The sequence below is a fragment of the Natrix helvetica genome (assembly GCF_964273705.1).
Source record: "Natrix helvetica genome assembly, chromosome: Z".
Lineage (NCBI taxonomy): Eukaryota > Metazoa > Chordata > Lepidosauria > Squamata > Natricidae > Natrix > Natrix helvetica.
Window position 1 is genome coordinate 65,366,384 of NC_138554.1, and position 25,115 is coordinate 65,391,498.

The window sequence follows — 25,115 nt, forward strand, 5'->3', positions numbered from 1 at the left end:
TTTACTATTTTATTCTAGTGCACCAGAGGGAGTCAGAAGTCAACATCTTTTTTCCCCCTTCTTTTCTACACTTCTCTTTCCCATCCCCTATTTTTCCTACTATTTGATTTTGCATTTTTGCATTTTATTTTATAAACTAATAAAAACTGTAAACACACAAAAAGATGCAACCAATCTTTTAAAAAAGTCTCACCTACCTTTTGCTCACGTTCTATCTGCTTATACCTTAGAGTAAAAAAGTTTAGATCTGCCATTTCTGATTCAGTTTGCCGAGCCTCTATTAAGCGGCTGATATACCGGTTAACTCGGGTTCCAGGAGTGTTATAAACAACATTTGTAGAAAAAGAGGAACGATTCCTGAGTTTTTCAGAGGCTGTCCTTAATGCTCTTCTCTGTGGCAAAAATTAAAAATAAAAGGTGAGCGATAGGACTAACATATAGTTGAAAGATTAAACAACAACTGTATTCTAGCATTAAATGGAGTACAGATTGCTCTGCCTTGTGAAAAATCTATAAAATTACAAAAAAATATATAGCAGTAGCAACCAATATTTAGTGTCCACCCTCAGACTGATTAATATCAGGTGCCATAAACTTGTAAAATATGAAAAAAGGTAATTTACTACCTAGTTTTATTACATATTCTGATTTTTTTCCATCATGACTTTATTTTTATTTTTTTTGAAATGTCTATAGGGACATAAGTTCTTAATATATTTCTTCAAACTATTACCGGTACAGAAATGGTAATGGAGAATTTTTATATGGAAATTGTGCTTCACAGCATTGCCAAGTATCATATTGGGAAACTGAAGCTCTTGTAACAGTTGTAACTTCTTCATGTAAATAACAATCTCAATTTTATGTTCAAAGATACATTGGTTACTTTGTTATAAAACATGAATTAAGCCTAACTCTGATCATTTTGGAATCCTATAGAATCTAATAACGTTTAAAACTAACGTGAGAGAGAAAAGTAATATATCACAGAGATTTCTCTTGTAATATTTAATTTCCTGGATAAGGGGCAGAAACAATAATTTAGAAAGGAAGCTTTTCAAATCTGGCTGTTCTTGCCATTCACTCCTCAATGAAAGGCCTACAAAACTACTATCCTGTGCTTGGTGGGACAAAACGGTGTAATATCTCCACCTAGCGGGAAAATAGAACATACATTTATTTATTGCAATATAAAATGGATTAAGGATGGATTAATTTTAGAGGGAACAGATTTTAAGATGAAACCATGCCACTTTTTCAATATTTAACAACAGAGAAATATTATGTTCTGTATAAAACCAGGAAATGTTTAAGACTTATTTGATCTTAGCTCTTGTATTAGAAATACAAATTTCATCTGCATTTCTATCAGTGACAATGCCACGTGTATGTGAAAGTCATACTGTTTCATAGCTCTTGAATGCTATATCTCTACTTATTAATCTACATTCATTAATATTAATTATTAATAATCCATAATGGCCATTATAATAGATCAACATTCATTTAATTTATTATTTCCAAAGGAAATATTATCTGAAGTGTGGGGAAGTTGTAAAAGTGAGTTGTTAAACTGTGAACACCAAGCCTCTTGTTAGCTTTGTAGTTTATCTCCAGGACTGCTCCTGCTTAATTGGTAAGTAGAAACCTCTGTATAAATAGTATATGGCTTTGGCACCAAACAGTAAGGAATTATCACTTATTTCTATCCCTTCATTAACTAGTGAGGGGAAACTGTCTTCAACAGATAAGCCTCAATGAACATAAAAAGATGGGACTTTGGTCACGTGATTGCAGCAAGCAGCTTAATTTATTTATTTCTCTTTGCAGATGCCACTATTTATAACCTGTTTAGACAGTTCATGCAAGACTTGGAAACATTATTTATAAATAATAATTAAATATGAAAAAATAAAATAATAAACTTGAAATTTAAAAGTATATTAAAAAGTGGAGGGTCTTCAAGATAAAATGGTTTTATGCAAGGTTTGCCGCACAGAAACAATTTTTTATTCTAGTATATGGATTGAATGCAGAAGAAGATGATTATGAAAATCCTGTGCTATTTATGGAAAAACTCATATGGCAGCTCTGCAATGCAATTTGGCTAGAGATTAGAGACAGAAACACAGATTAGTTTCCACTTTCATTCAAAAACGAGATCCAGTTGAATGCTAAAATTTCTTGTTTGGATTTTTAATAAGGCATCTTTGACAATGAAGATATTTAGCTCCCTATCCAAATATCCCCTTCCACATAAAAAGTACATAAAAAGTGTTCTGCTCTGAGTGCCATTGATAAGTTTATTAAACAGGAGTCAGAAGGAAAAACCAAACAATCTGTATGTATTTAAGAACTTTTAGTTTTGAACATTTTTAGTTTAGAAAAAATATACTTCTTGTGTCAATTATTTCCACTACATCCAATTTTTATAAATAGTTTATCCTTTGTTCTATGTCCAAAAAAGATATAACTAATGTTACTTCTAATTGTTGCAGTTCTAATTGCTTCAGTTTATTCTTTCAATGTGTTGGTTAGGTTTGCATGGCTTTCTTCTAGCTGATGCTAAAGAAAAGAAGTCATGAAATAAATTGTTTGGCTGAAACCCATTCTTTAATAAAACGATAGAAGGAATTAATTTTTTGTAGAAGCTTTTCAAGTGACACGTCTTTAATAAATTGTTAAATTTCCTTAACAATTGTTTATTTTGTTAATCTTAAAATTGTTGAATTATAGTCTCTATAGATGAAAGGTACAGCTTCTACATTTATAAATTTGGATAAGGATGAAATGGAAACTCAACACATGTCTATTTTTGAGTACATTTTATGAGGAGATGAAGAGTAAGTATATTTATTTTTAAAGTTCAATTGCATTGTCATTTACGATAGTGACATACAGTCTAAACATCTTTGGATGCTTAGCATAAGTTCCTTTGAATAGTCCATGTTTATTTAAATTTAAGAACAAAAAGCTGTTCATATTTCCACAAATTAAAATATCTCTCCTGCAATTTCAAGAAATAATTGGATTTATTTTTTGAGAGACAGAGGAAATTTGACTATATTAATATTTGGAGTACAGATTGAAGCAATTGTTTGTTCATTTCTAAATGGCCAGTTAAGCTGCTGATGCTAATTGAAAATATCTTTATATGATTCACAATGCCTGCTATTAGATTAATTGATGAAGGAAGAACAGCTGTTTGATCAATTTTTGATGCGCAAAAAACTTTCAAGTGGAATGGAATATTTCATCTATATCTAAAAAAAATTGTGCTGGATTGACCTTTATCATAATTTTTTTCATAATTTCCCAAGATGTTAGAATCTTGGGAACCCCTCATAGAATCTTTTCCAAGTTTGTTGAAATCAGACTCTTAGACTCTTTTAAAAGTTTAAGACACTAGCTTTATTTTGTTCTATTGTTTGTGTTGCATTATACTGAATTCCAATATGACATGGTCACTTTCCCTTAAAGTTCCTGCAACATTAACCAGCTTTATCATTTCATTGTTGTTAGTAAGAATTAAGTCTAATATAGCTGATCCTCTAGTTTCCTCTTCTACCTTTTGAGTATCAAAGTTGTCAGCTAAGCTTGTCAGGAACTTGTTTGATTTCCCACTTGATGCAGTTTGTCTCCCAGTTGATGTCAGGGCAGTTAAAGTCCCCTATTACTATTTGCTTTGTTTCCAGCATACATTAATTAGCTGAGTAGCAAAAAGTTCTATTTCTTCTGCTTGGTTAGGTGGCCTGTAGTATATACCTCTGACAATGTCATTCTTTTTTCCTTTTATATTACATCATATGTATTCAAGGCGGCTTTCATCCTTGGTTTTATAAACAGATACCACTGAAATATTATTTTGATACCTTGATTAAAGTACATAGTTCCTCTTTAATTGAAAAGTATTTTTTCCAGCATTAAATGATGTGAGACATACTGGTATTTTGAAGATCTTGGACAGACTTTTAAATCTGATACTGATTCTCATGAAAGTTGAAATAATCCTAGAAAAATAATTACCTATAAATCTTTATTTTCTAGTTCATGGACTAAATCAATATGAATAAACATTTTAGATAAAATCACAGTGTGTTTAAAATTATTTGATGCATTGCAATAAACCTTGGAATGATATGAAACATTATATAACACTATAAACCTGAAGATGGGCATATCTCAATGTAATTATAATTTTCTATAGTAAAATCCATATTTAATTGAGGAAATATATTTACCAATGTTGAACAACTAATTTGTTGGCAATATTCAGGACATGGAAAATTCATTTCTGCTACTTAGTCATAAATTTTCATACAGTAAATAGTTCAATTGTATTGAATCCAAAAATATTAATTTGTGTCTAAGTCAAATAATTAATATATATCCAAAATATTATAAGTTTTGAACATTGCAAAGGCTTATGTTTTAATGATAGCTAATTTAATCTTATTCAGGTTGCATTTCCGTTGACAAAAGGTTTTATTTATATCTTTTCTGTACAAATACAAAACAACCAGTAATCCAAAATATTATTTAGCAATAGCACTTAGACTTATATACTGCTCCATAGTGCTTTATAGCACTCTAGGAATGGCAGCATATTGCCCCCAATAATCTGGATCCTCATTTTACCCTGAGTCAGTAAAATCCTCAGAAGGATGGAAGCTAAGCCAGCCTTAACCACTGCACAACCACTATGGTTATATTACTTTTATTATATAGTAAAAATATTTAAAACATATATGAAATTGATTTATTAATAACATGCATTTATAAAGACTGATTACAGACTTTTAATTTCATATGAATTGGTGATCTCACCTTATAATTTGGTTGTCTGTAAGGCTAATAAATGCCACAGGTGCCATATTAAAAAATATTGCAATTGTAAATCCTACCACAGGGCTGCAGATGGTGTGTGTGTGTGGTGTGTGTGTGTGTGTGTGTGTGTGTTGTTCATATCCGTTTTTGACCTACTTGGAACTTTTTTTTTTTTTTGCAAGATTTTTTGGAATTGATTTGCTATTGCCTGCTTTCTACGGCTGAGAGTGTGTGGCTGGCCCAATGTGCTAAGCAGGGCTGGAATTCACAGTCAACCAATTTCTAGCCTGATATGCTGACTACTATACCAAACTGGCTCTCTTAGAATGTGCTAATTGAGAAGGTTTTAAAATGTTAGATATCAACTGCAGAACATTAGTAATAGCGGAAAATATCTAGATTCCTATTATTTGTAAATGTTCCATATTTATTGAATGTTGGCTTTCCATTTATAAGTTAATAGTTTTGGGAAAAGAAATAAGATTTAAAACTGTGGATGTAATATTGACCTACTACTATAAATAATTTGGATTTTTTAATTTGATGTATTAAAAAGACCATTTTTTTACAATGGAAAAATATTGTTATTTTGGATTTATAAATTGAAAATGCATATTCACTCTTAACTGTTTGTATATCGGTTTAAATTTGAATTGGTTTACATTGAATTGAGTGTAAAAAATTACATATAAGCTATTATATTCTTAATTATTACTTTTTCACTGTATATATTTTACTTTTTCTTGTACATTTTCTGTAGTTAAGCTCTGTCCTCTCTCTTTCTCTCTGCCTCTCTCTCTCTGCTTGCATTTGTACTTGTACTTGTGTGTGTTTGTGTGAACCATATACATACTCGTTCATTCAGTCTTTAAAGGATATTTGCTGAATTAAATATATATATATATACCTTGTCATCATCTTCACAAGTCATCACGTTGGAGAAGGGAATTTCAGCTTTAAACATTTTGCGACAATGCATCAGCTGAACTAAGAGGTAACAAACAGTCTTGAACTTCATTCTTTTGGCAGGCTTTATGTCAGAGAGAATAAGCCCTGGAAATATCTGGAAAGATATATATACAAAGATATGTTTAATTTCTTTAATACATTGTGTTCATTCTTACAAGCATTTGAATTACTTACCTCATCATTATTATGATTTGGTTGGTTGGTTGGTTGGTTGATTGGTTGGTTGGTTGGTTGGTTGGTTAATTAATTAGTTAGTTAGTTAGTTAGTTAGTTAGTTATTGTTCCTTGTGACAGTTCATATTACAATAGAACTATTCATATTCAGAGTGGAAATATTTTTCCAAAAATAGTTTCAATTAACTACAAAATCCAACTACCCATTTGAATTCATTAGCTAAAATATTAACTGTTAATATATTAAGCTAACTATCTCCAAAGAGATAGGCTCAAGAACAAGCTATGGAAATATATACATCTCTCTGTTTGTTTTAATGGATCTATTTTAGGATAGGATAGGACAGGACAGGATACAACAGAATATAATAATAGAGTTGGAAGGGATCTGCTAGTCCAATATCCTACTCAAGCTTATACCATTTCAGATAAATGGCTGCCATCTCTTCTTAAAAACCTTCAGTAATAGTACTGAATACCGTATAGAAGTATAATACAGTATACAGTATTATACAGTATATACTACTGTATAATAGTAATAGTAATCCTCCAAATCTTTTTTTAAATAAAGTTTTTTTATTTTCATACATCTCATTGTGTGAATGGTTTGATTCCTGGGTGTCAAACAGTTCAATACCAATAAACGTAACAGTATTATTCCTAGTAATTACATTTTCATCTTTAGTTTTACTAACATGTAATTTCTACTATCATCCTTCAATTCTAAACCTTCTACTATATACATTGTATCATCTTATCTGGTTTTGCTATTTTCCTCCTTTTATTTCTACCTCTATTTTAGCCCCCCCCTTTTCGCCTTCTAATATTCAAAGACATGATCCTTCCTTTTTGCATTATTCAATATTTCAATATGCACATCTAGCATCAATCATGATCTTTCAAGCATTTATCAAATTACTTAATCCTAGCTTTTCACTGTTAATCACATTTTATACATATTTAATAATACCCTTATACAAATACTGTTTATCTAATTTACAAACTATTTTTCAGCCTCTATAATTCTAATAATATACATTATATTCCTACCTTATTAATATATATTCAAAAATACTATTTGTCTCACACCACATATAGGGCAGTTATCCAACTTTTATAGTTCTAATATTCATACACATTATAAGGTATTTTCATAATAGGTTGCTTTACATTCCTTTCCCTTTATCCCACATTTCACCCTCATCCAAATTTTAATCATCTTTTTTTTGGTGGGGGAGGGGGTGTCTCCCGTACACCTCTTTTAATTCTTTTATTTCACCTACTTTTGAATCTGCATTGTAACTATGCCTCTAATCTTCTCTCCCTTCGCCCTTTCCCCCACTGTCTAATTCTATGACTGCATGTTCTAATCTCTTTTTCTTCTCTCCAGCTATCTTCCTGTTTCTCCCGTTTTCTTTTCACATCTTTTAGAGTATTTCCCTTCTGCTCCCTTCTGACGATTCCATTTTTTCCTCATTGTCCTGTTCTTTCCTTGTTCCTTGTATGATATTTTCTAGTTTTTGATCTATACGTTCTATACAATCAAATATTTTCTTCATCTCCTTGTGTTGTTCTTTTATAAAATCAGCTCCATTTCACGATCTTCACTTGCTTCCATTTTATAACCAATCCAATTGAAAAAAAGAAGTCAGGAGAGCACCCACAACTTCTGAAGGAAAGCTATTCCATTGATTAATTGTTCTCACTGCCTGGACATTTCTCCTTAGTTCTAGGTTGGATCTCTTCACATGTTTCTATCCATTGCTTCTTATCCTTCCTTCAGGCACTTTGTAGAATAGGTTGACCCTGTCTTCTTTGTGGCAGCCCCTTAGATATTGGGAGACTTCTATCATATCCTCCCTAGTTATTATATTCTATACACTAGAAATACCAACTTCCTACAACTGTTCTTCATACGTTTTATCTCCAGTCCCCTAATCATCTTTGTTGCTCTTCTCTGCGTTCAATATCTGTTTCATATTGTGGCAACCAAAATTGCGGATGCAGTATTGCAAGTATCATCATACCAAGGCTTTATAAAATGGCATTAATACTTCCTGTGATCTTGATTCATGTGTATTTGATTTTGAAATTGAAATTGATTCTTCTATATCTATCTATCCATTTATCTATCTATCTATCTATCTATCTATCTATCTATCTATCTATCATCTATCTATCTAACATCTATCTATCATCTATCTTAGATGACAGATGATAGATAGATAGATATGATAAATCAAAGAAAAGAAGAGTATTTAAAGACAGATATGATCACAAGGAGACAGGATGATATTCTATGATACATAAGAATTATTGTTTTTCCCTATTTGCAAAGTGGTCCTATTCAGCCATTAAAGTGAAAGAAAACCATTGCTGCTTATAGAACTCAGATTATTATAAGTAATTTCATTTTAATCCTTTTATAACAATGCGATGAGATGCAAGAAATGACAAACTAGATGTTAGGGTTCTAAATACCATGCAGAAATAAATCATTGTCCAAGGCAAAACATCCTTAAAAGTGCAATTTATTCCGCAGGCAGTTAGCACGGCTATGGAAAATTTCAACTCTGAATTACATCCTGTAAGTTCACCCAGTAGAAAGTTCATGATCTCTCCCCACACCCACAAATCCATCACATGTTCCAATCATCATCTTCCACGCTGGCATGTACACCCATCTTCTTCCGGCCAGGTGTCGAGATGCGAAGACAAAAGATGACCTTGGCTTCTACAAAAGAATGTCAATAATCCATTCTACAATCCTACTCCTTTCAATTCCCCCCTCCCAACTACTACACTATTGAAACAGCATAGAAAATTATAAGAAAGTGTGGCAGGCCAAAGATCCTAAAAAGAACATAACTACAGGCCTGACACTAGACTTGCCAGTGTTCAGAACTTGAGCCAACAAAGAAATTTAGTCATTACAGTTTTTTCTTCAATTCTTACACTTCAATAATACCTTTATATGAAAAACAGCACCAGCTACAATTCCATTTAGCACAGATGTTTAATATGCAAAGCTCCTTTATTCTGCCAGACTACTTAAATTCATTTGATTAGTAGCAGCTCCTGAAAGCCTGAACTTGCAAACAAAGCATGCAAAATGTCTAATGAGAGTCATGCAGCACCACATCTAAATAAGATGATCTGGCTTTCTAACATTCCATCTTTTTCTAAAATGTATTGCTTATACATTTAAATTTTTCTTTCACTTTTATAGAATGGCACACATGAAGTTTTGGAGTACTTATACTAGTAGACTACATCTGGTGCAGTTATTTGTTTTGACTGAGATTCAACAATTTAAAAACTTAGACAAATTTTCAGATATTGACAATTTATTTTGTGACAGAAGAAAAACCTGAATTGGTTAATGAGGTATTTAAAAATTAAGGAATGTTAAAACATTTTCTTAATAGCTCTAAAAGACTAATAACAACTTTAAAGATATGTTGATCGCTTCCAAGATCCAGTAACTTATTAATCACTCAGCCTCCTGAGGAAACTAGGAAAGGTCTTAGCCACAGGAAGCAGGGTTCATGGTATAGACCAATCAGACCCACTTTATCAGAATTCCCCAATTGAATTAATCTCGGACATCATAGGACATTGTTCCACTCCCAGCCACACACATCTCCACCACTACAAGGAGTCAGTACAGGTACAGTATAGATGGTACCTTGGTCAATAGTAGTAACTGTGAGAGGGATCTTGGAGTCCTAGTGGACAACCATTTAAATATGAGCCAGCAGTGTGCAGCAGCTACCAAAAAAGCCGACACAGTTCTAGGCTGCATAAACAGAGGGATAGAATCAAGATTATGTGAAGTTAATACCACTTTATAATGCCTTAGTAAGGCCACACTTGGAACACTGCATCTAGTTTTGGTCGTCTCCATGTAAAAAAGATTTTGAAACTCTAAAAAGAATGCAGAGAACAGCAACAAAGATGATTAGGGGACTGGAAGCTAAAACATACGAAGAACGGTTGCAAGAAATGGGTATGTCTAGTTTAATGAAAAGAAGGACTAGGGGAGACATGATAGAAGTGTTTTAATATCTCAGGGGTTGCCACAAAGAAGAGGGAGTCAAACTATTCTCCAAGGCACCTGAGGGTAGGACAAGAAGCAATGGGTGGAAACAAATCAAGGAGAGAAGCAACTTAGAACTAAGGAGAAATTTCCTAACAGTTAGAACAATTAATCAATGGAACAACTTGCCTCCAGAAGTTGTGAATGATCCAACACTGGATGTTTTTAAGATGTTGGATATTAATCTGTCTGAAGTGGTGTAGCGTTTCCTGCCTAAGCAGAGGGTTGGACTACAAAACCTTCAAGGACCCTTCCAACTCTGTTATTCTATTCTATTATAGAAGGACCTTGGAGTCCTAATGGATGATCACTTAAACATGAGTCAGCAGTGTGTGACAGCAGCAAAAAAAAAAAGCTAATACAATCCTTGGCACGTGATTTTGATTCTATGCCTCTAGTTTTATACTTGGTTGTGTAAAACTAGAGGCATAGAATCAAAATCATGTGCCGCTTTATAAAGCCTTAGTAAGACCACACCAGGAATACTGTATCCAGTTTTGTCATCACATTACAAAAAAGATGTTGAGACTTTGGAAAAACCGCAAAGAAGAGCAACTAAGATGATTAAAGGCCTGGAGAGTAAAACATGAGAAGAACAGGTGCAGGATTTTGAGTTTGGCTAGTCTAGATAAAAAAAAAAGACTGGGGGGACATGATAGCAGAATTCCAGTATTTGAGAAGGGGAGGGTCAATTTATTTTCCAAAGCACCAGAGGAACAACTTGCTTTCAGACATTGTGAGTGCTTCATCACTGGATGTTTTTAAGAAGAGACAGGATAGTCACTTATCTGAAAGGTACAGGATTTCCTGCTTGAGCAGAGGGCTGCAATAGAAGACTTCCAAGGTCCCGCCCAGCTCTATTCTGATTCTGATACAGTGGTGTGTCTTTAAATGATCTGCAAAACTTTCATCTATTTCCTATGCTTGGTTGTGTGGCCTGTAGCATACATCTGTGGCAAAGTCATTATTGTTTCCCTTTTATATTAACCCATATTAACCCATTAAAATGCTTTCATCCTTGGTTTTATGCATTTCTATAGAGATGTACTGATTCCCTACATATAAGGGAACTCTAGCTCCTCTTCTGTTAGGTATGTTTCTTTTGAACAATTTATATCCTTCCAGCAGTACATTCCACTCATGAGTTTCATCCCCACAAGCTTTGGTAATGGCAATAATATCATACCTGCTCTCATGTATTAGAACCTCAATTTTGGCATGTTTGTTCCTCATGTTTTCAGCATTAATGTATAGGCTAATGAGTGACCCTACACTTGATTCCTACATCTTTTTTAAAAAAAATCTGTATTCCTTTTCACCACTCCCTACTTCATTGTTTGGTTGTCTTTGGATTTATACTTGGGATTGGCACCATCTCTTAAACCAGTGATTTACTTCTAAAATTTTCTGTTCCCTCTTTGAACATTGATCTTTTATTGGAAATACAGATGAAAAAACCATGTGTTTTTTCAAAAACTATGTCTTTGGTTTTCATGCCAAGATACTCATAACCTCTTGATATTGTATTCAGGCTGTTTATCATATCATTCATCTCCACATTAAAGAGGAGAAGGGGATAGTAATCTATAGGCTTGACTATTTTAGTAATTCACATCTTTGATCTTTGTGCTAACCTCCCTAGAAGTCTATAAATTGCTGGTTCAATAATTTGAGACATAATAATTTGGGTTTCAGATTAATTTTTTTCCTCAATGTTGTTTGCAGAAATTATAGTTTATATATCTTACATTTCAGTTTTTAAAGCATAACATTTAAATGTTCAGTATTAGCACAAATTAATGACTTTATTTTTAACTAACTGATGTTGATATGATTTTTATTAACCTGTTACATGATTTACATTTATTGCTGATTTGTTTTGAAGCATATATATGCTGTAACCAACCTTCATTTATTTTAATGATAGGAAAATGGAATTTAAATGTCCAAATAAATAAATATGCCCCACCATTATCTTATTCCCTATGTTTTTAAAAGCACAACTTTACACCATCTGCATCTTTTCGTGGACAACAGAAAAACAGCAGTTTAGAATACAATCCAAAGTCATAATGGGTACATGATGTTTAATGTTATATTGGTGAGAAATGGAATGGTACATGATGTTTAATGTTAGTCTAGTACTTATACTGTGAATACATCACTTTAGATATATCGTTAGACTGGGGTTTAAGCTGTCATTTCTTCATTTTCAGAATGTGTTGGAATATTTTGTTCCTACCTTAGATTTAATGAAGAAGATACTAATGTACTATATACCTATTACATTAAACCAGAGACAATTAACCCTGATTATTCTGAAATGCATAGATTAGGTTCTGTTTTACATTGGTTCCTGCCAGGAATGATTTTTAAATGAACATATTGATAATTTGATGTCTATCTCATAAAAATCCCTCTTGCAATTGCTGAGGCTTCTTACAAAACTTCCTGCTGTCTCTTTGGAATTTGGAAGATGACAGGTTAATAAAATGTTTAAAGTTTTGAATTTTATCTTTATTTAAAAGTATAACTGTAGATGAAAAAGCTTTCATGTACTATTGTATTTACTCTTAATAAGTTTGATAAAATTATGGTAGAATATACTGTCAATTCACATTTTTAGACATTTTTATTTTTTAAGTCCAAAGTAAATATTTTACTTTTGAATAAAACATTTTTTATCATCTGTTAACAGTGATTTATGGAATCCGGTTCCTGCTGGTGATGGACGTGTTGTCCACCGCTCGTCTCCTCAGTTGGCTCCGTAAGGAGCACAGGGGGCCTTGGAGGGGTCCCATGCCGAAGGGCGGCTTGCTGAAGCACCCCGGAATCGGCAGCAGCCAGTGGGGGTGCTTTTCAGCTTTGCCTAGGAGCTGGGGAGCGGAGGGGGGGGCGAGGGATATCTTTGGGCTGTCCGCCCTTTCACCAAATGGCTCAGGAGGAAGGAGGTTACTTGGAGAAGCGCGGCTGGATCCTGGTGGTGGGGGATTCATCCTGATCTCTTCGATCGTCATTAAAGGAAAAGCAGCAGACACCTGTAACTTTGTGTTCAAACTATTTGAATGGAGATTAGAGGGGGGTGTTTCTTCTTTCTACCCCCATCAGATTAAGCGGGATTTGAACTATCTCTCTCTACTGGAATGGAGAGAGAACAAAGGCTGACTCGTCACTTGAACTAACTAACTGAGAAAGATCATTATCACAATTGCTAGAAATGACTGCTGAGCTGTTTTCGTATCTCTGTTTCTTCTCCCTGTGAAAAGAGGAGCCAAGATGGCACCCGCCCTTCTTTGTTTGTGTATTTATAAATGAAGTCTGCCTTTTGAAACTACCTTTAAAAAAAAATCTTTGGAACTGCTATATTACTCACTCTGAGGGAAAACGGCACCCCCCCTGCTACGTGGCTCTCCTGAACTTTGACTATCTGATTTTCTTCCCTCTGGTTTGCCCCGGTGCCTTGGAACTGTGAAGGAGAATTAGCACTTCACTCTTGGATTTGCTTGCCCCTCGGGATCAGCACAGCTGCGCAATCCTCGGACGCCATCTTCTTTGGAAAAGACTTATACACATTTCTGAATTTTAGACAAATGGGGCCTAAGAAACCACCAACGGGCAAGTCATTTTTGGCTCCCTCATCTGCCACCTCGAGTCCGAGCATGCAACAAACGAAAATTACCTCATTGTTACAGCAAGAAGGGACTGGAGAGGGCCCAAAAGAACTATCTGTCTCCCAAATGTTTCAAGTATTTATGAGGGGTCAAAATGAGTTGAAAAAAGAAATGACAGAGCTTAAAGAGGAGCTCAGAGATGTTAAACATCATATTGCAGAAAATAAACAAAGAATTGTGGTGTTGGAGGAGGGAACTGGGCTGGGGGAGGGCTGGGCTGGGGGAGGAGGTTAAAGCAATCCGGAAGGGAAATGTAGACCTGGAAAACTTTCTGGCAGAAATAGAATGTGAAAGAATGTCCTTTTTTCTCAGATTCTAGAACCTACCAGAGACAGAAAATGAAGACCTTAAGGATATTATGAGTACAATTTTAGCAGAATACATCAAGAGAGATAAAAAAACAGCTGTGGTGGGATATGGACCTGGTTTATAGGATAAATTCAGCATATGCTAGAAGTCATAATGTTCCAAAGGAGGTGCATGTTAAATTCCTCAGGAGGACCACAAGGGATGAGATGCTTGGGACCCAAAGGGAGAGACCACTGAAATATAAAGATGAAGAAATTACCATTCTTAAGCAGATTCCGAAAAAGATAAGAGAGAGAAGGAGGAAGTATTCCTCCCTATCAAAGAAGTTATATAATAAAGGAATTTGGTTTAGATGGTTATTGCCAGAGGGAATGTTGATCTTCTGGGAGGGAAATAGGATTAGAATTAATACAGTGCAGGAGGCTGAAGCCTTCATTAAAAATCATCTCTCCCTCCTAGAGGACGAACACAGCGAAGGTAGCGAAAAGGACAGCAAGGTACAAGACAAGAAGGAGAGGGGGGGCTGTGGCTTCCTCTGAGGACAGGGAGGAAGGAGCAATATCGAAAAGGCTCAGGTCAGAAAAATAAAAGTATCTGAAATAACAGTAATTGTTGATATCCTAGAAAGTGACAAAGGAAAATAATTATTAATAATAATAATAATAATAATAATAATAATAATAATAATAATAATAATAATAATAATAAATATTTATTTCTTAGCCGCACCCTCTCCCGAAGGACTCGGGGCGGCGTACAATGAAACATATGAAATAAATATGGACAAAACAAACATATAACAGAGACATATACCGAGACATACACGAGGAGGTCGGCTGATAAATAAAACAATTAAAATACAGTATTTAAAAACCCCTAGATAATTAAATATAATTAAAATACCCAGTAAAAGCCCATCAGGAGCGATATGGTTAGATCAAAGTTGAGCCAGGCCAGCTGCTTGGAATAGGTGGGTCTTAAGCTTAATACGAAAGGAGCGGAGGTCAGAGGTATTCCTAATATCCGGAGGGAGGTCATTCCACAGGGCTGGGCCCGCCACAGAGAAGGCTCTACTCCTAGGCGCTGCCCCCCGACACTGTCTTGTGGACGGCACCTGGAGGAGGCCCTCTCTGTGCGAGCGGATTGGTCGCAGGGATGTATGGGGCAGAATACGATCCCGCAAGTAACTAGGTCCTGAGCCATGGAGAGCTTTAAAGATTATTATCAAAACCTTGAAATGCACCCGATAGACCACAGGAAGCCAGTGCAGCTCGCGCAGGAACGGTGTCACATGGGAGTACCTAGTACTCCCCATAATTACCCGCGCGGCTGCGTTCTGGACCAACTGTAGCCTCCGGGTGCATTTCAAGGGAAGCCCCATGTAGAGAGGGTTACAGTAGTACAAGCGAGACGTCACCAGCGCATGAGTGACTGTGCGTAAGGCATCCCGGTCCAGTAGGGGGCGCAATTGACGCACCAGGCGAACCTGGTGGAACGCCCCCCTTGCCACGGCTGTCACATGGTCATCCATGGACAGCCGGGCATCCAGGAGGACGCCCAAATTGCGCGCCTGCTCCACGGGGGCAAGTTGAATGCCCCCAATGGCCAATGATGGAATTAATTGGCTGAACCGGGGAGCTGGTACCCACAGCCACTCCGTCTTGGAGGGGGTTGAGCTTGAGTCGGTTGTCATCCATCCAGATCCGTACGGCTTCCACACACCGGGACATCACTTCGATGGCTTCGTTGGGGTGGTTCGGGGTGGAAAAGTACAGCTGAGTATCATCAGCATACAGATGGTATCCCACCCCGAAACCACGGATGATCTCACCCAGCGGCTTCATATATGTGTTGAAGAGGAGTGGCGAGAGGACCGACCCCTGTGGCACCCCACAAGTAAGGGGGCGTAGGGTCAACCTCTCTTCTCCTGCCAACACACGCTGCGTCCGGTCAGAAAGGTAGGAGCCGAACCACCGCAAAATGGTGCCCCGGACCCCCAGCCCCTCCAGCCGGCGCAGCAGGATACCATGGTCGATGGTATCAAAAGCCGCCGAGAGGTCTAATAGGACCAGGATAGAGGAACAACCTCTGTCTCTGGCCCTCCAGAGATCATCCACCAACGCGACCAAGGCTGTCTCCGTGCTGTGACCGGGGCGGAAGCCGGACTGGCGCGGGTCTAGATAATCATTTTCCTCCAGATGTCGTGGAAACTGGTAGGCCACCACACTCTCTACAACCTTCGCCAAAAAGGGAAGGTTGGAGACAGGACGATAATTGGCCAGCTCCAAAGGGTCCAGGGAAGGCTTCTTGAGCAAGGGTCTCACCACCGCCTCTTTCAAGGCGGCCGGGAGAGACCCCTCGCTCAGCGAAGCATTCACTAGGCCCAGGAGCCAGTCTGAATGAACACATGGTTGACAACATAGAATAAGACTTTGTTTGCTGCTTATCTTTTATATTTTGTTTTTAAGATTGTAAAAATTGTGAGATTTGGATGGATTTCTATCACTAGTGTGGGAGCTGCCAAAAATTTTTATATATCCCCCTTACTTTTCCCCATAAATGTTTAAAAACCAATAAAATTCTTTTTTTAAAAAAAACAGTGACTTATATTGCTTCTTGTGTTTTTCCGAAGAAAATCTTACTTCATCAAAAAGAATTATGCACAACGAATATAGACAAGTTACTATATCTCAGCTTTTGGATGCCTATGGGGAAGTCATGTAAGAATAAAGTAACAGAAAATGTTCATATACAAATCAAGACTACAGCATCTGGACTAAGATAAATAGAACAATTCAATTTTCTCTAATACACCTACCCCACAGTCATTCATGAGAATGCTCCTTTGGTTTTTAGAATTCCCACCTTAGTCAATGCCCAAAGGGGATAGGACAGTACTATACAAACACAAATTGTGGAAATTGTGATGATTTAGTAATCCATATGTAAGTGCACAACAGGCATGAAAAGCCTAGATAAGTTAGAATGCACCAGCAAGTGACACTGTGACTGATCTACAGGCCCAAGGGAAAAACCAGCTGATATACCAGCGAAGCGTTTTTCCTGCCAACTTGGCAGACACTCCACTGTTGCATACTAGAGATCTAATGCTGCTAGCCAACCTGTACAGTAACATCTGTCACTTTGATAGATCAATTACTGACACAATAACAGGGAAGCTGCTGTTTACTTTTATGCAAAGATGAGACGATGCATTCCTCACAATTCAATAGAAGTATAAGCATAGTCAATATATATAATTTTACTTATTTACAATCAATATTATATTTGACAATAAAAAGCTACAAACCTTTATAAGATTATTTATCTGAGTTTCAAATTTATATGGTTTTATTTTTTTCTATACAGTTTAAACAAAATGAGCTAAATCTCATTTGTTTTTTAAAGGAATTTGCTATTCATTTCTACTTCTGCAATAATAATTTCTTTCTGTATCTCATCTATCACAACAATACCAGTATTTATGTAACCATCAGAACTTTTCTTGATCTTTCTATAATTTTTTTCTAAATACTTTTCCAATGTTTCAAATACTGTTGGCCTAATAGAGGGGGGGAAAGAACTAAAAATTTTAAAGAGGAGAATTTTCTAGGAGGAATGGGTTTATGCCTTAGATTTCCCTGTCTCTCCTATTTCCCTTACTAAGAGTTTCCCAATTTTGTCTTACCAGTCCCTACTATCAGAGATAAGAGTAACTGAGGAAAAATATTGTAGGGCCTACTTTTAAACTAAGATTACAGGTTGGAAAGAAAGTTTAGATCTTTTCTTCTTTATAATTATGTCTGTTGATAACTGACAAAGTTGATAAAAATATAAAATATTTGCCAGAGTAATGTAATTCTTTGGTTATGTTTATCATTATTATTTAGTTACTAGATATTTCAGTGGGGGGATATCATATTGGAGGTGGCTCCTAGACTAATAGCAGTATGACCACCTCTCTTTCTGCCCCTTGCTTCCCCCATCCAATTTTTAATCTCATATTATTATACCTTCATCATTTATTTTGTTATTTATCTTTATTATTTCATTACTTTGATGTGTTTATACTTATTTTCATTTCTCCATTTTTACTGTTGTAAATCACCTGGAATAAGCCCTCAGTGAGATGGGCAGCAAATAAATTTAAGAAAAGAAAAACTAACTCTTTTCTGTCATAAAATTTAACTATTTCCTCCTGCAGGACAATTTCTCCCCCCAAAGCACTATATAATCATGATGCACAATAGATTTTACATGTGAAATTATATCCACTAGAGGGAAGCTATACCACCATCTCAAATATCCATAGGTATGAATCTGAAAACAATTGTTTCATTAAATAAAGAAAAGAACTTTTGGTTTTTATGGTACAATTGGAATCCAATAGAGAATCCTATGAAAAATCCAGTTTTTCCATTGTTTCATATTCTTTCTTTCTATAAACTGTATGGAGGGAGAAACAAGAATAATGGAAACTTTCTGTCTGAAATTATGTCAGGCATATTTATTTATTTTATTGTGAAGTGTACCATATTTTTTGTTTGCAAGGCATAATGTACACACATAATTATATAGGCAGTCTTCTTAAAATTTACTAAGTTTACTAAACTACTAACAGAAATAATAATTTATTAAAACAATGTAAATAAAATATACCATAAATCAATAATTTATTTATAGTTTCAGACCAATAAAACACAGGGATACATAATTTAAAATACAGAATCACCTATAAAATAGAAAATTTTAAATGTTCCAGATATCATATTTCATTTTTCATCAAAAATAAAGCAACACTTTACTGAATTTGCATGCCACATTAAATTTATGTAATGCAGTAGGTTGAAAGCCAGTAAACCATATAAGTCTTTGCATGAATTCCCTGTAAAAAATTCATGATGCATATAGAAATATAAAATAAAAGGGAGGTTTGGTTTTTGTATTTCCTCTAGATTCCTACATTTTAAAAGTCTTAGGTGGAGATCTAGCCCTTGTTATTGTTTCTTTAAGAACCTCTTTCTCCAACATTATAATTAATGGTAATTTCCTCTGTTCACCAGCAATCTTCTTTTCAGGATATATTTAGTAGCTTGAAGCTCAGTCATTCATAGAGAACACTTTCAATAACATTCTAACACTTGATCTAAACTTATGTTATACAATACATAAATGACATTTATCTGCAACCTGTTTCCATGATCTACACAATTATCTGTTAAGTGTAACACATAGACACTTCTACTAGATACTAACAATTCAGTTATTAGCAACCTTTGCACTCAATTACCATATGCCAAAACTGATGCCTTCCCTTCTTTTTGGAATTTTTAATTCTTAAAATCAAGCATCTTAAAAGAGCAGGATAAAACAGAAAAATATACACATAATACAAACTTTAGAAATATAATTATATAAAGAAAGAAAGAAATATAGATTTCATATTTTAAGGACACAATGAATTGGAGTACAGATAGTCCTCAATTTTTGACCACAATTGAGCCCAAAATTTCTGTTGCTATGAAAGATAGTTATCAAGCGAATTTTGCTCCACTTTATGACTTTTCTTGCTACAGTTGTTAAATGAAACACTGCAATTGTTAAGTTAGTAATATGGAGGTTAAGTGAATCTAGATATGACTTTGCTTGTCATAGGTTGTAAAAGATGTTTAGATGTCCCCAGGACAAAACAACTGTCATAGATACGTGCCAATTGCCAAACATCTAAATTTTGATCACATAACCATATGAAATGGACATTGGTCGGTTTTTTTCGATGCCATATGACTTTGAATTGTCACTAAATGAATGTTGTTAAGTTGAGAATTACCTATAAAACAAAAAGCATAACCATGAAGTTGTTCTTATCCATAAAAATATGTAAAAGGAATTGCATTTTGTACAATTTCCTTGTAAAAACTTTTTTCCTTGTGGAAAAAAGTTGAATAGTTCATAGTAAAAACAGAAAATTTCCATTCTTGAACATAGCATTTCAACACAAACAACATTTCCAATTCAATCAGTTTATCATCTGTTTATTAATTTATAATATTATCTAAGTATCTGTCAATTAAAAAATCTAATACATAATAAAAATCAAGTGCAAACCTTTCTCCGATGAGATGGCACAATGAAAAAGGTTTCAATATTATGCTTCTTTAAGAAACTATTCCTTTCATAGCCATATCCGGGTTCCACCTCATAGTCACCATTTAGGCACTCTAATGTAGTCTTTGTTACATGCACTTTCCTAAGTATAAATAAAGAATAGTTATTTAATACTACAATCCATTAGCTTTCTTTATAGAATTCATTCTGAATCTTCTTTCTTGGTACATGAAGCTCAACCCTTCTATTTTATCCCAAAAGATTTTCTTCTCAAACACAAATTTAGTGTAGACCAAACAAAAAAGTGAAGGCAATGGAGAATAAATTTGATCCAGACCAAAATCAAAACCAATTTGCATTCCTCATCCTTTTAAAATAAAAATTTAAAAACGGAATACACACACTCACAGACACACACATATATACACACACACATACATACATACATACATACATACATACATACATACATACATACATACCATGTTTCCCCTGAAAATAAGGCCAGGCCATATTTTTGGGTGGGCAAAAATATAAGCCCTCCCCCCAAAATAAGCCCCTTGGACAATTCCCCCTCCCCCTCTGGCCAGGCAGAACACCACTCACCGACCTAGCAGTATCCTGAAGGGGCCAAGCTACAGGAACCAGGGGGCAAAGGCGCTCACATTGCTTGGCGCCTTCAGGATACTGCTAGGTCGGTGAGTAGTGCTGTGCCCAGCTGGAGAGGGGGTTGTAGGGCGGCTGCTCTCTTGAGAGCAGGCTCCCAAAGAGCCGGGCACAGCCTCATGGGTGAACGGCTGTGTTGCGCTACTGCAGCAATGCAACACAGCAGCCATGAGGTGACCACACTCATGAGCAGCCATCCAGCAAATCCCCTTTCCAGCTGGGCACAGTACCATTCACTGACCTAGGGATATCCTGAAAGTGCCAAGCTATGTGAGCATCTGTTCCCCGCCCCTGGCTCCCACGGGTTTTGTGCCTTCCGAATATCCCTAGGTCAATGAATGGCGCTCTGCACAGCTGGAGAAAGGGGTTGCACGAGCAGCTATTTCACTCCCCGCTCACACACCTCCCAGCCTCACCCTGCCTTGGCCCAGCTCTCCCCGCAGGGCCAGGGCACCACCACCGCTGCCATCCAGCATGGCTTCTTCTGTGGCTTCCAAACCCTGGAGGTCGGCTGCCGAGTCTTCCAGCAGTGGCCACTCTGGGAGTATGCTCTATAGCTTTGGGCCATCTGCCAGAACCATAGAGCATACTCCCAGAGTGGCCACTGCTGGAAGACTTGGCAGCCAACCTCCGGGGTTTGGAAGCTGCAGAAAAGCCATGCTGGGATGGCGGCGGCAATGGTGATTCCCTTGCCCTGCAGTGAGAGTTGGGCCAGAGCATGGTGAGACTGGGAGGCTTGTGAGTGGGGCACAACCCCAAAACAATAAGCCCTCCCCTGATAATAAGGCCAAGCCATATTTTGGGGGTCAAAAGAAAATAAGTCCCTGTCTTATTTTCGGGAAAACACTTTGCTTATAAGAAGGGCACATTAAAATAAAAGGTAGAAAATATTTGGTTAATAAAAATTTTAGGAGATGAATTTATCTCAATGGGACTAAATAAGAGAAATGAAGTTGTTCTATATGTAAAACTTCAGCTTAAACTTAAACTTATAATAAATAAAAGTAGACTGAATGGGATAAAGGTAATGGTGGTAGGAATTTATGTACCAATTGAAGACAATTTTTTTTGAATATTTTATAGATTTTAATAATATCATGCAAATTGGTGTCTTCATGATGAATAGAATGGAGTAACTTTCCTGATTTAACATCAAATAAAGGGATAAAACCCCCACAAGATAAACTACTCCAAGTCTTTTTTGAGTTAATGGACATTTTAATTTGGTTGACTTGATACAAAAGTTCAAAAATAGATTATCAAGAGACTATACCTTTTTACAGAAATCCACCCAAATTAGAAGAGAGAGATATTATGCTAATATATGCAGATGATGCAGCAATTCTCTCAAGGATACACATTTGATTCGAGAACTATAAATACCTTCATATCTTATTGTAAAGAGAACCGCTTGGAAATCAACTATAAAACTAATAATGACATTTACAAATTGCCCAAAAAGCATATATGGATTATTAACCACCATTTCATCAAGCAAGTGCAATGCTTCTCATGCAGGATACAATACCCTTTACCAGTATGCCCTTGTCACTCAGGACAAATAGAAACTATTGAACATATTCTTTTGTCCTACCAGTTTTAAACAGCATTCCAAAATATTCTAGTTGCCCAACTATTAAAATAAGATATAATGACCAGCAGCAGAAACATTTCTTGCTTTCTGATATTAATTCTGAAATAACATATAAGATTGCCAGATTCTATGTGGTGGCATACAACATTCAATAAAGAATAATAAGAGCAACTGAACTTGTCTGTGTAGGAAATGGCTTTACCTCAGCATTACCCATTGGTCATTTTTAATGTCAGCTACTGTGTAGTATCTTCCTCAGATTTGTCAGGAGGCTCTATAATTCTATAGTTTAGATTAGTTTTAACTAATAAGAATAATATGTTTTAGGAAATTTTTCTATCTATTTATATTTGGATATTTGAAAATTATTTTCTTTTCTTCTTTCTTTCTGCTGGTTATTGACCACAATAAAGTTACATGTATGAATCCTTTTCAATAATAGATACGATGTAGACTTCCTAGAACTTTGCTGATAAAGTCTCAAAAGTGGATATTTTGCCTAAACATTTTTTGGGTCATAATCCAGTTCTTCTTGTATTTACAAGATGGACATCATAGCTCAGATGAAGATTGAATGAGACTACTCTACAGAAAGAGAAGATTTTAAAATACTGCAGAGAAAAACTGAATATTTTAATGATTGGGGGAAGGCACAGATTTAAAGACTATTTGAGGAGGGAGCAAAGCTGTTATGAGAGGCTATTTCATCCAATATAATCATTTAGAAAAAAAACTCAAGAAAAGATGCAAAATATGAATTTAAAAAGAAATAATTTGACTTACTCCAAGATTTTATATTGAACTAAATTACTATGCCAACAACTGTCTATTTTAAATTTTCAGGAAGTAGAAATAAAATGTAACCATTTTGAGTTTGCAAATAAATTAAGAAAATGGTTGGCATATAGATTAAGAAAAGAAACAGAAAAGATGATGTCTGCTAAAATCCAAGAAGGGAAAACCGTATTGATAAATAATGACTCTATTAAAAATATTATATAATTTCTATTTAAATCTGTACAAGAAAAAGAATGTTAAAATGAATGCAGATCACTTTGTGAAGCGTGCCATATATATATAGTTTGAAATGAATACAAATAAAAAGTTTTTTTCTAAAATACCTCTTTGCTGTCATTCCAGAAGCCTTCTTTAGGAAGGAGATGGCAGTGAATCTTAATTTATGAGTTTATAGTGAAATAATATCCTTCATTCAAGGTGAACCCATCCTTAAAACAAATAAGATTTGGAGCTACAAGGTCGAAGATGTCATTTGTTTACCTATTTACTATTGGGGAGGAGTTCACTTGGATTTAAAAAATGTGATTTGATCTTGCTGTGAGGAGGGGGAGAAACAGTTTTTCAATTTTACTCATTTCTGAATGGACCAGCTGTGTCAGTTGTTAAGCAAAAAGGCATAGACTTTCTTTTTGTAGCTCATATTACAGTGTTGTTTGACCATATGAGAGAGCCAAAAATATTTCTAATTGTTTTTAATTATCCAGTAGCATCATTTATTTATTTATTATTTATTTATTTTATTAGATTTGTTAGCCGCTCCCTCTCCTCAAAGGGACTCGGGGCGGCGTACAATCAAAGATATATATTATATGTTGCATGGAGGAGGTATAAAAACTCATAACACAATATCACATTTCATAAAATAATACAATAATAATAGGATTAAAATAACCTTAAAAACTACCCTAAGATTTAAAAAATTGCCAGGAGGATTAGAGAATAGAGTTGTAGTTAAGCCAGGCCAGCTAGTTGGAACAGGTGGGTCTTGAGTTTCTTGCAGAAGGAGCGGAGATCAGTGGTAGTCCTAATGTCGGGGGGGAGGTCATTCCAGAGGGCTGGGCCCATCACAGAGAAGGCCCTACTCCTGGGCGCCGCCCGCTGGCACTGCTTAGTGGACGGCACCCGGAGGAGTCCCTCTCTGTGAGAGCGAATTGGTCGCAGGGATGTATGGGGTAGGATGCGATCCCGCAGGTAACTAGGTCCTGTGCCATGGAGCGCTTTAAAGATGGCAATCAACACCTTGAAACGCACCTGGTAGACCACAGGAAGCCAGTGCAGCTCGCGCAGGAGAGGTGTTACATGGGAGTATCTAGTACTCCCCATAAATGGCCGCGCAGCCGCATTCTGCACCAGCTGTAGTCCTCGGGTGCATCTCAAGGGGAGCCCCATGTAGAGAGCATTGCAGTAGTCCAGACGGGACGTCACCAGCGCATGAGTGACTGTGCGAAGGGTGTCCCGGTCCAATAGGGGGCGCAATTGGCGCACCAGGCGGACCTGGTGGAACGCCCCCCTCACCACGGCTGCCACATGGTCATCCATCAACAGCCGGGCATCTAGGAGGACGCCCAAATTGCGCGCCCACTCCACGGGGGCCAGTTGCTCGCCCCCAATGGCCAGTGATGGAATCCACTGGTTGAACCTGGGGGGCCGGTAGCCACAGCCACTCCGTCTTGGAGGGGTTGAGCTTAAGTCTGTTGCCTCCCATCCAGACCTGTACGGCTTCCAAGCACCGGGACATCATTTTGACGGCCTCGTTGGGGTGGTTCGGGGTGGAGATGTACAGCTGCGTATCGTCAGCGTACAGATGGTATCCCACCCCAAAACCACGAATGATCTCACCCAGCGGCTTCATATATGTGTTGAACAGGAGAGGCGAGAGGACCGACCCCTGTGGCACCCC

General features: G+C 36.3%; 1 protein-coding gene across 1 annotated transcript in view; it reads right to left on the reverse strand.

Annotated features, from left to right (window-relative positions):
* The window catches only part of ADCY1 (adenylate cyclase 1), a 216,805-nt gene that overhangs the window by 47,894 nt on the left and 143,796 nt on the right, over nucleotides 1–25,115 (reverse strand). Inside the window, exons 7-9 of the mRNA XM_081932154.1 lie at nucleotides 20,158–20,299; nucleotides 5,735–5,890; nucleotides 198–392 (exon numbers count right to left, since the gene is read on the reverse strand). Of these exons, the coding sequence (XP_081788280.1) occupies nucleotides 198–392; nucleotides 5,735–5,890; nucleotides 20,158–20,299 (493 nt within the window). The remainder of the gene's footprint in view (nucleotides 1–197; nucleotides 393–5,734; nucleotides 5,891–20,157; nucleotides 20,300–25,115) is intronic.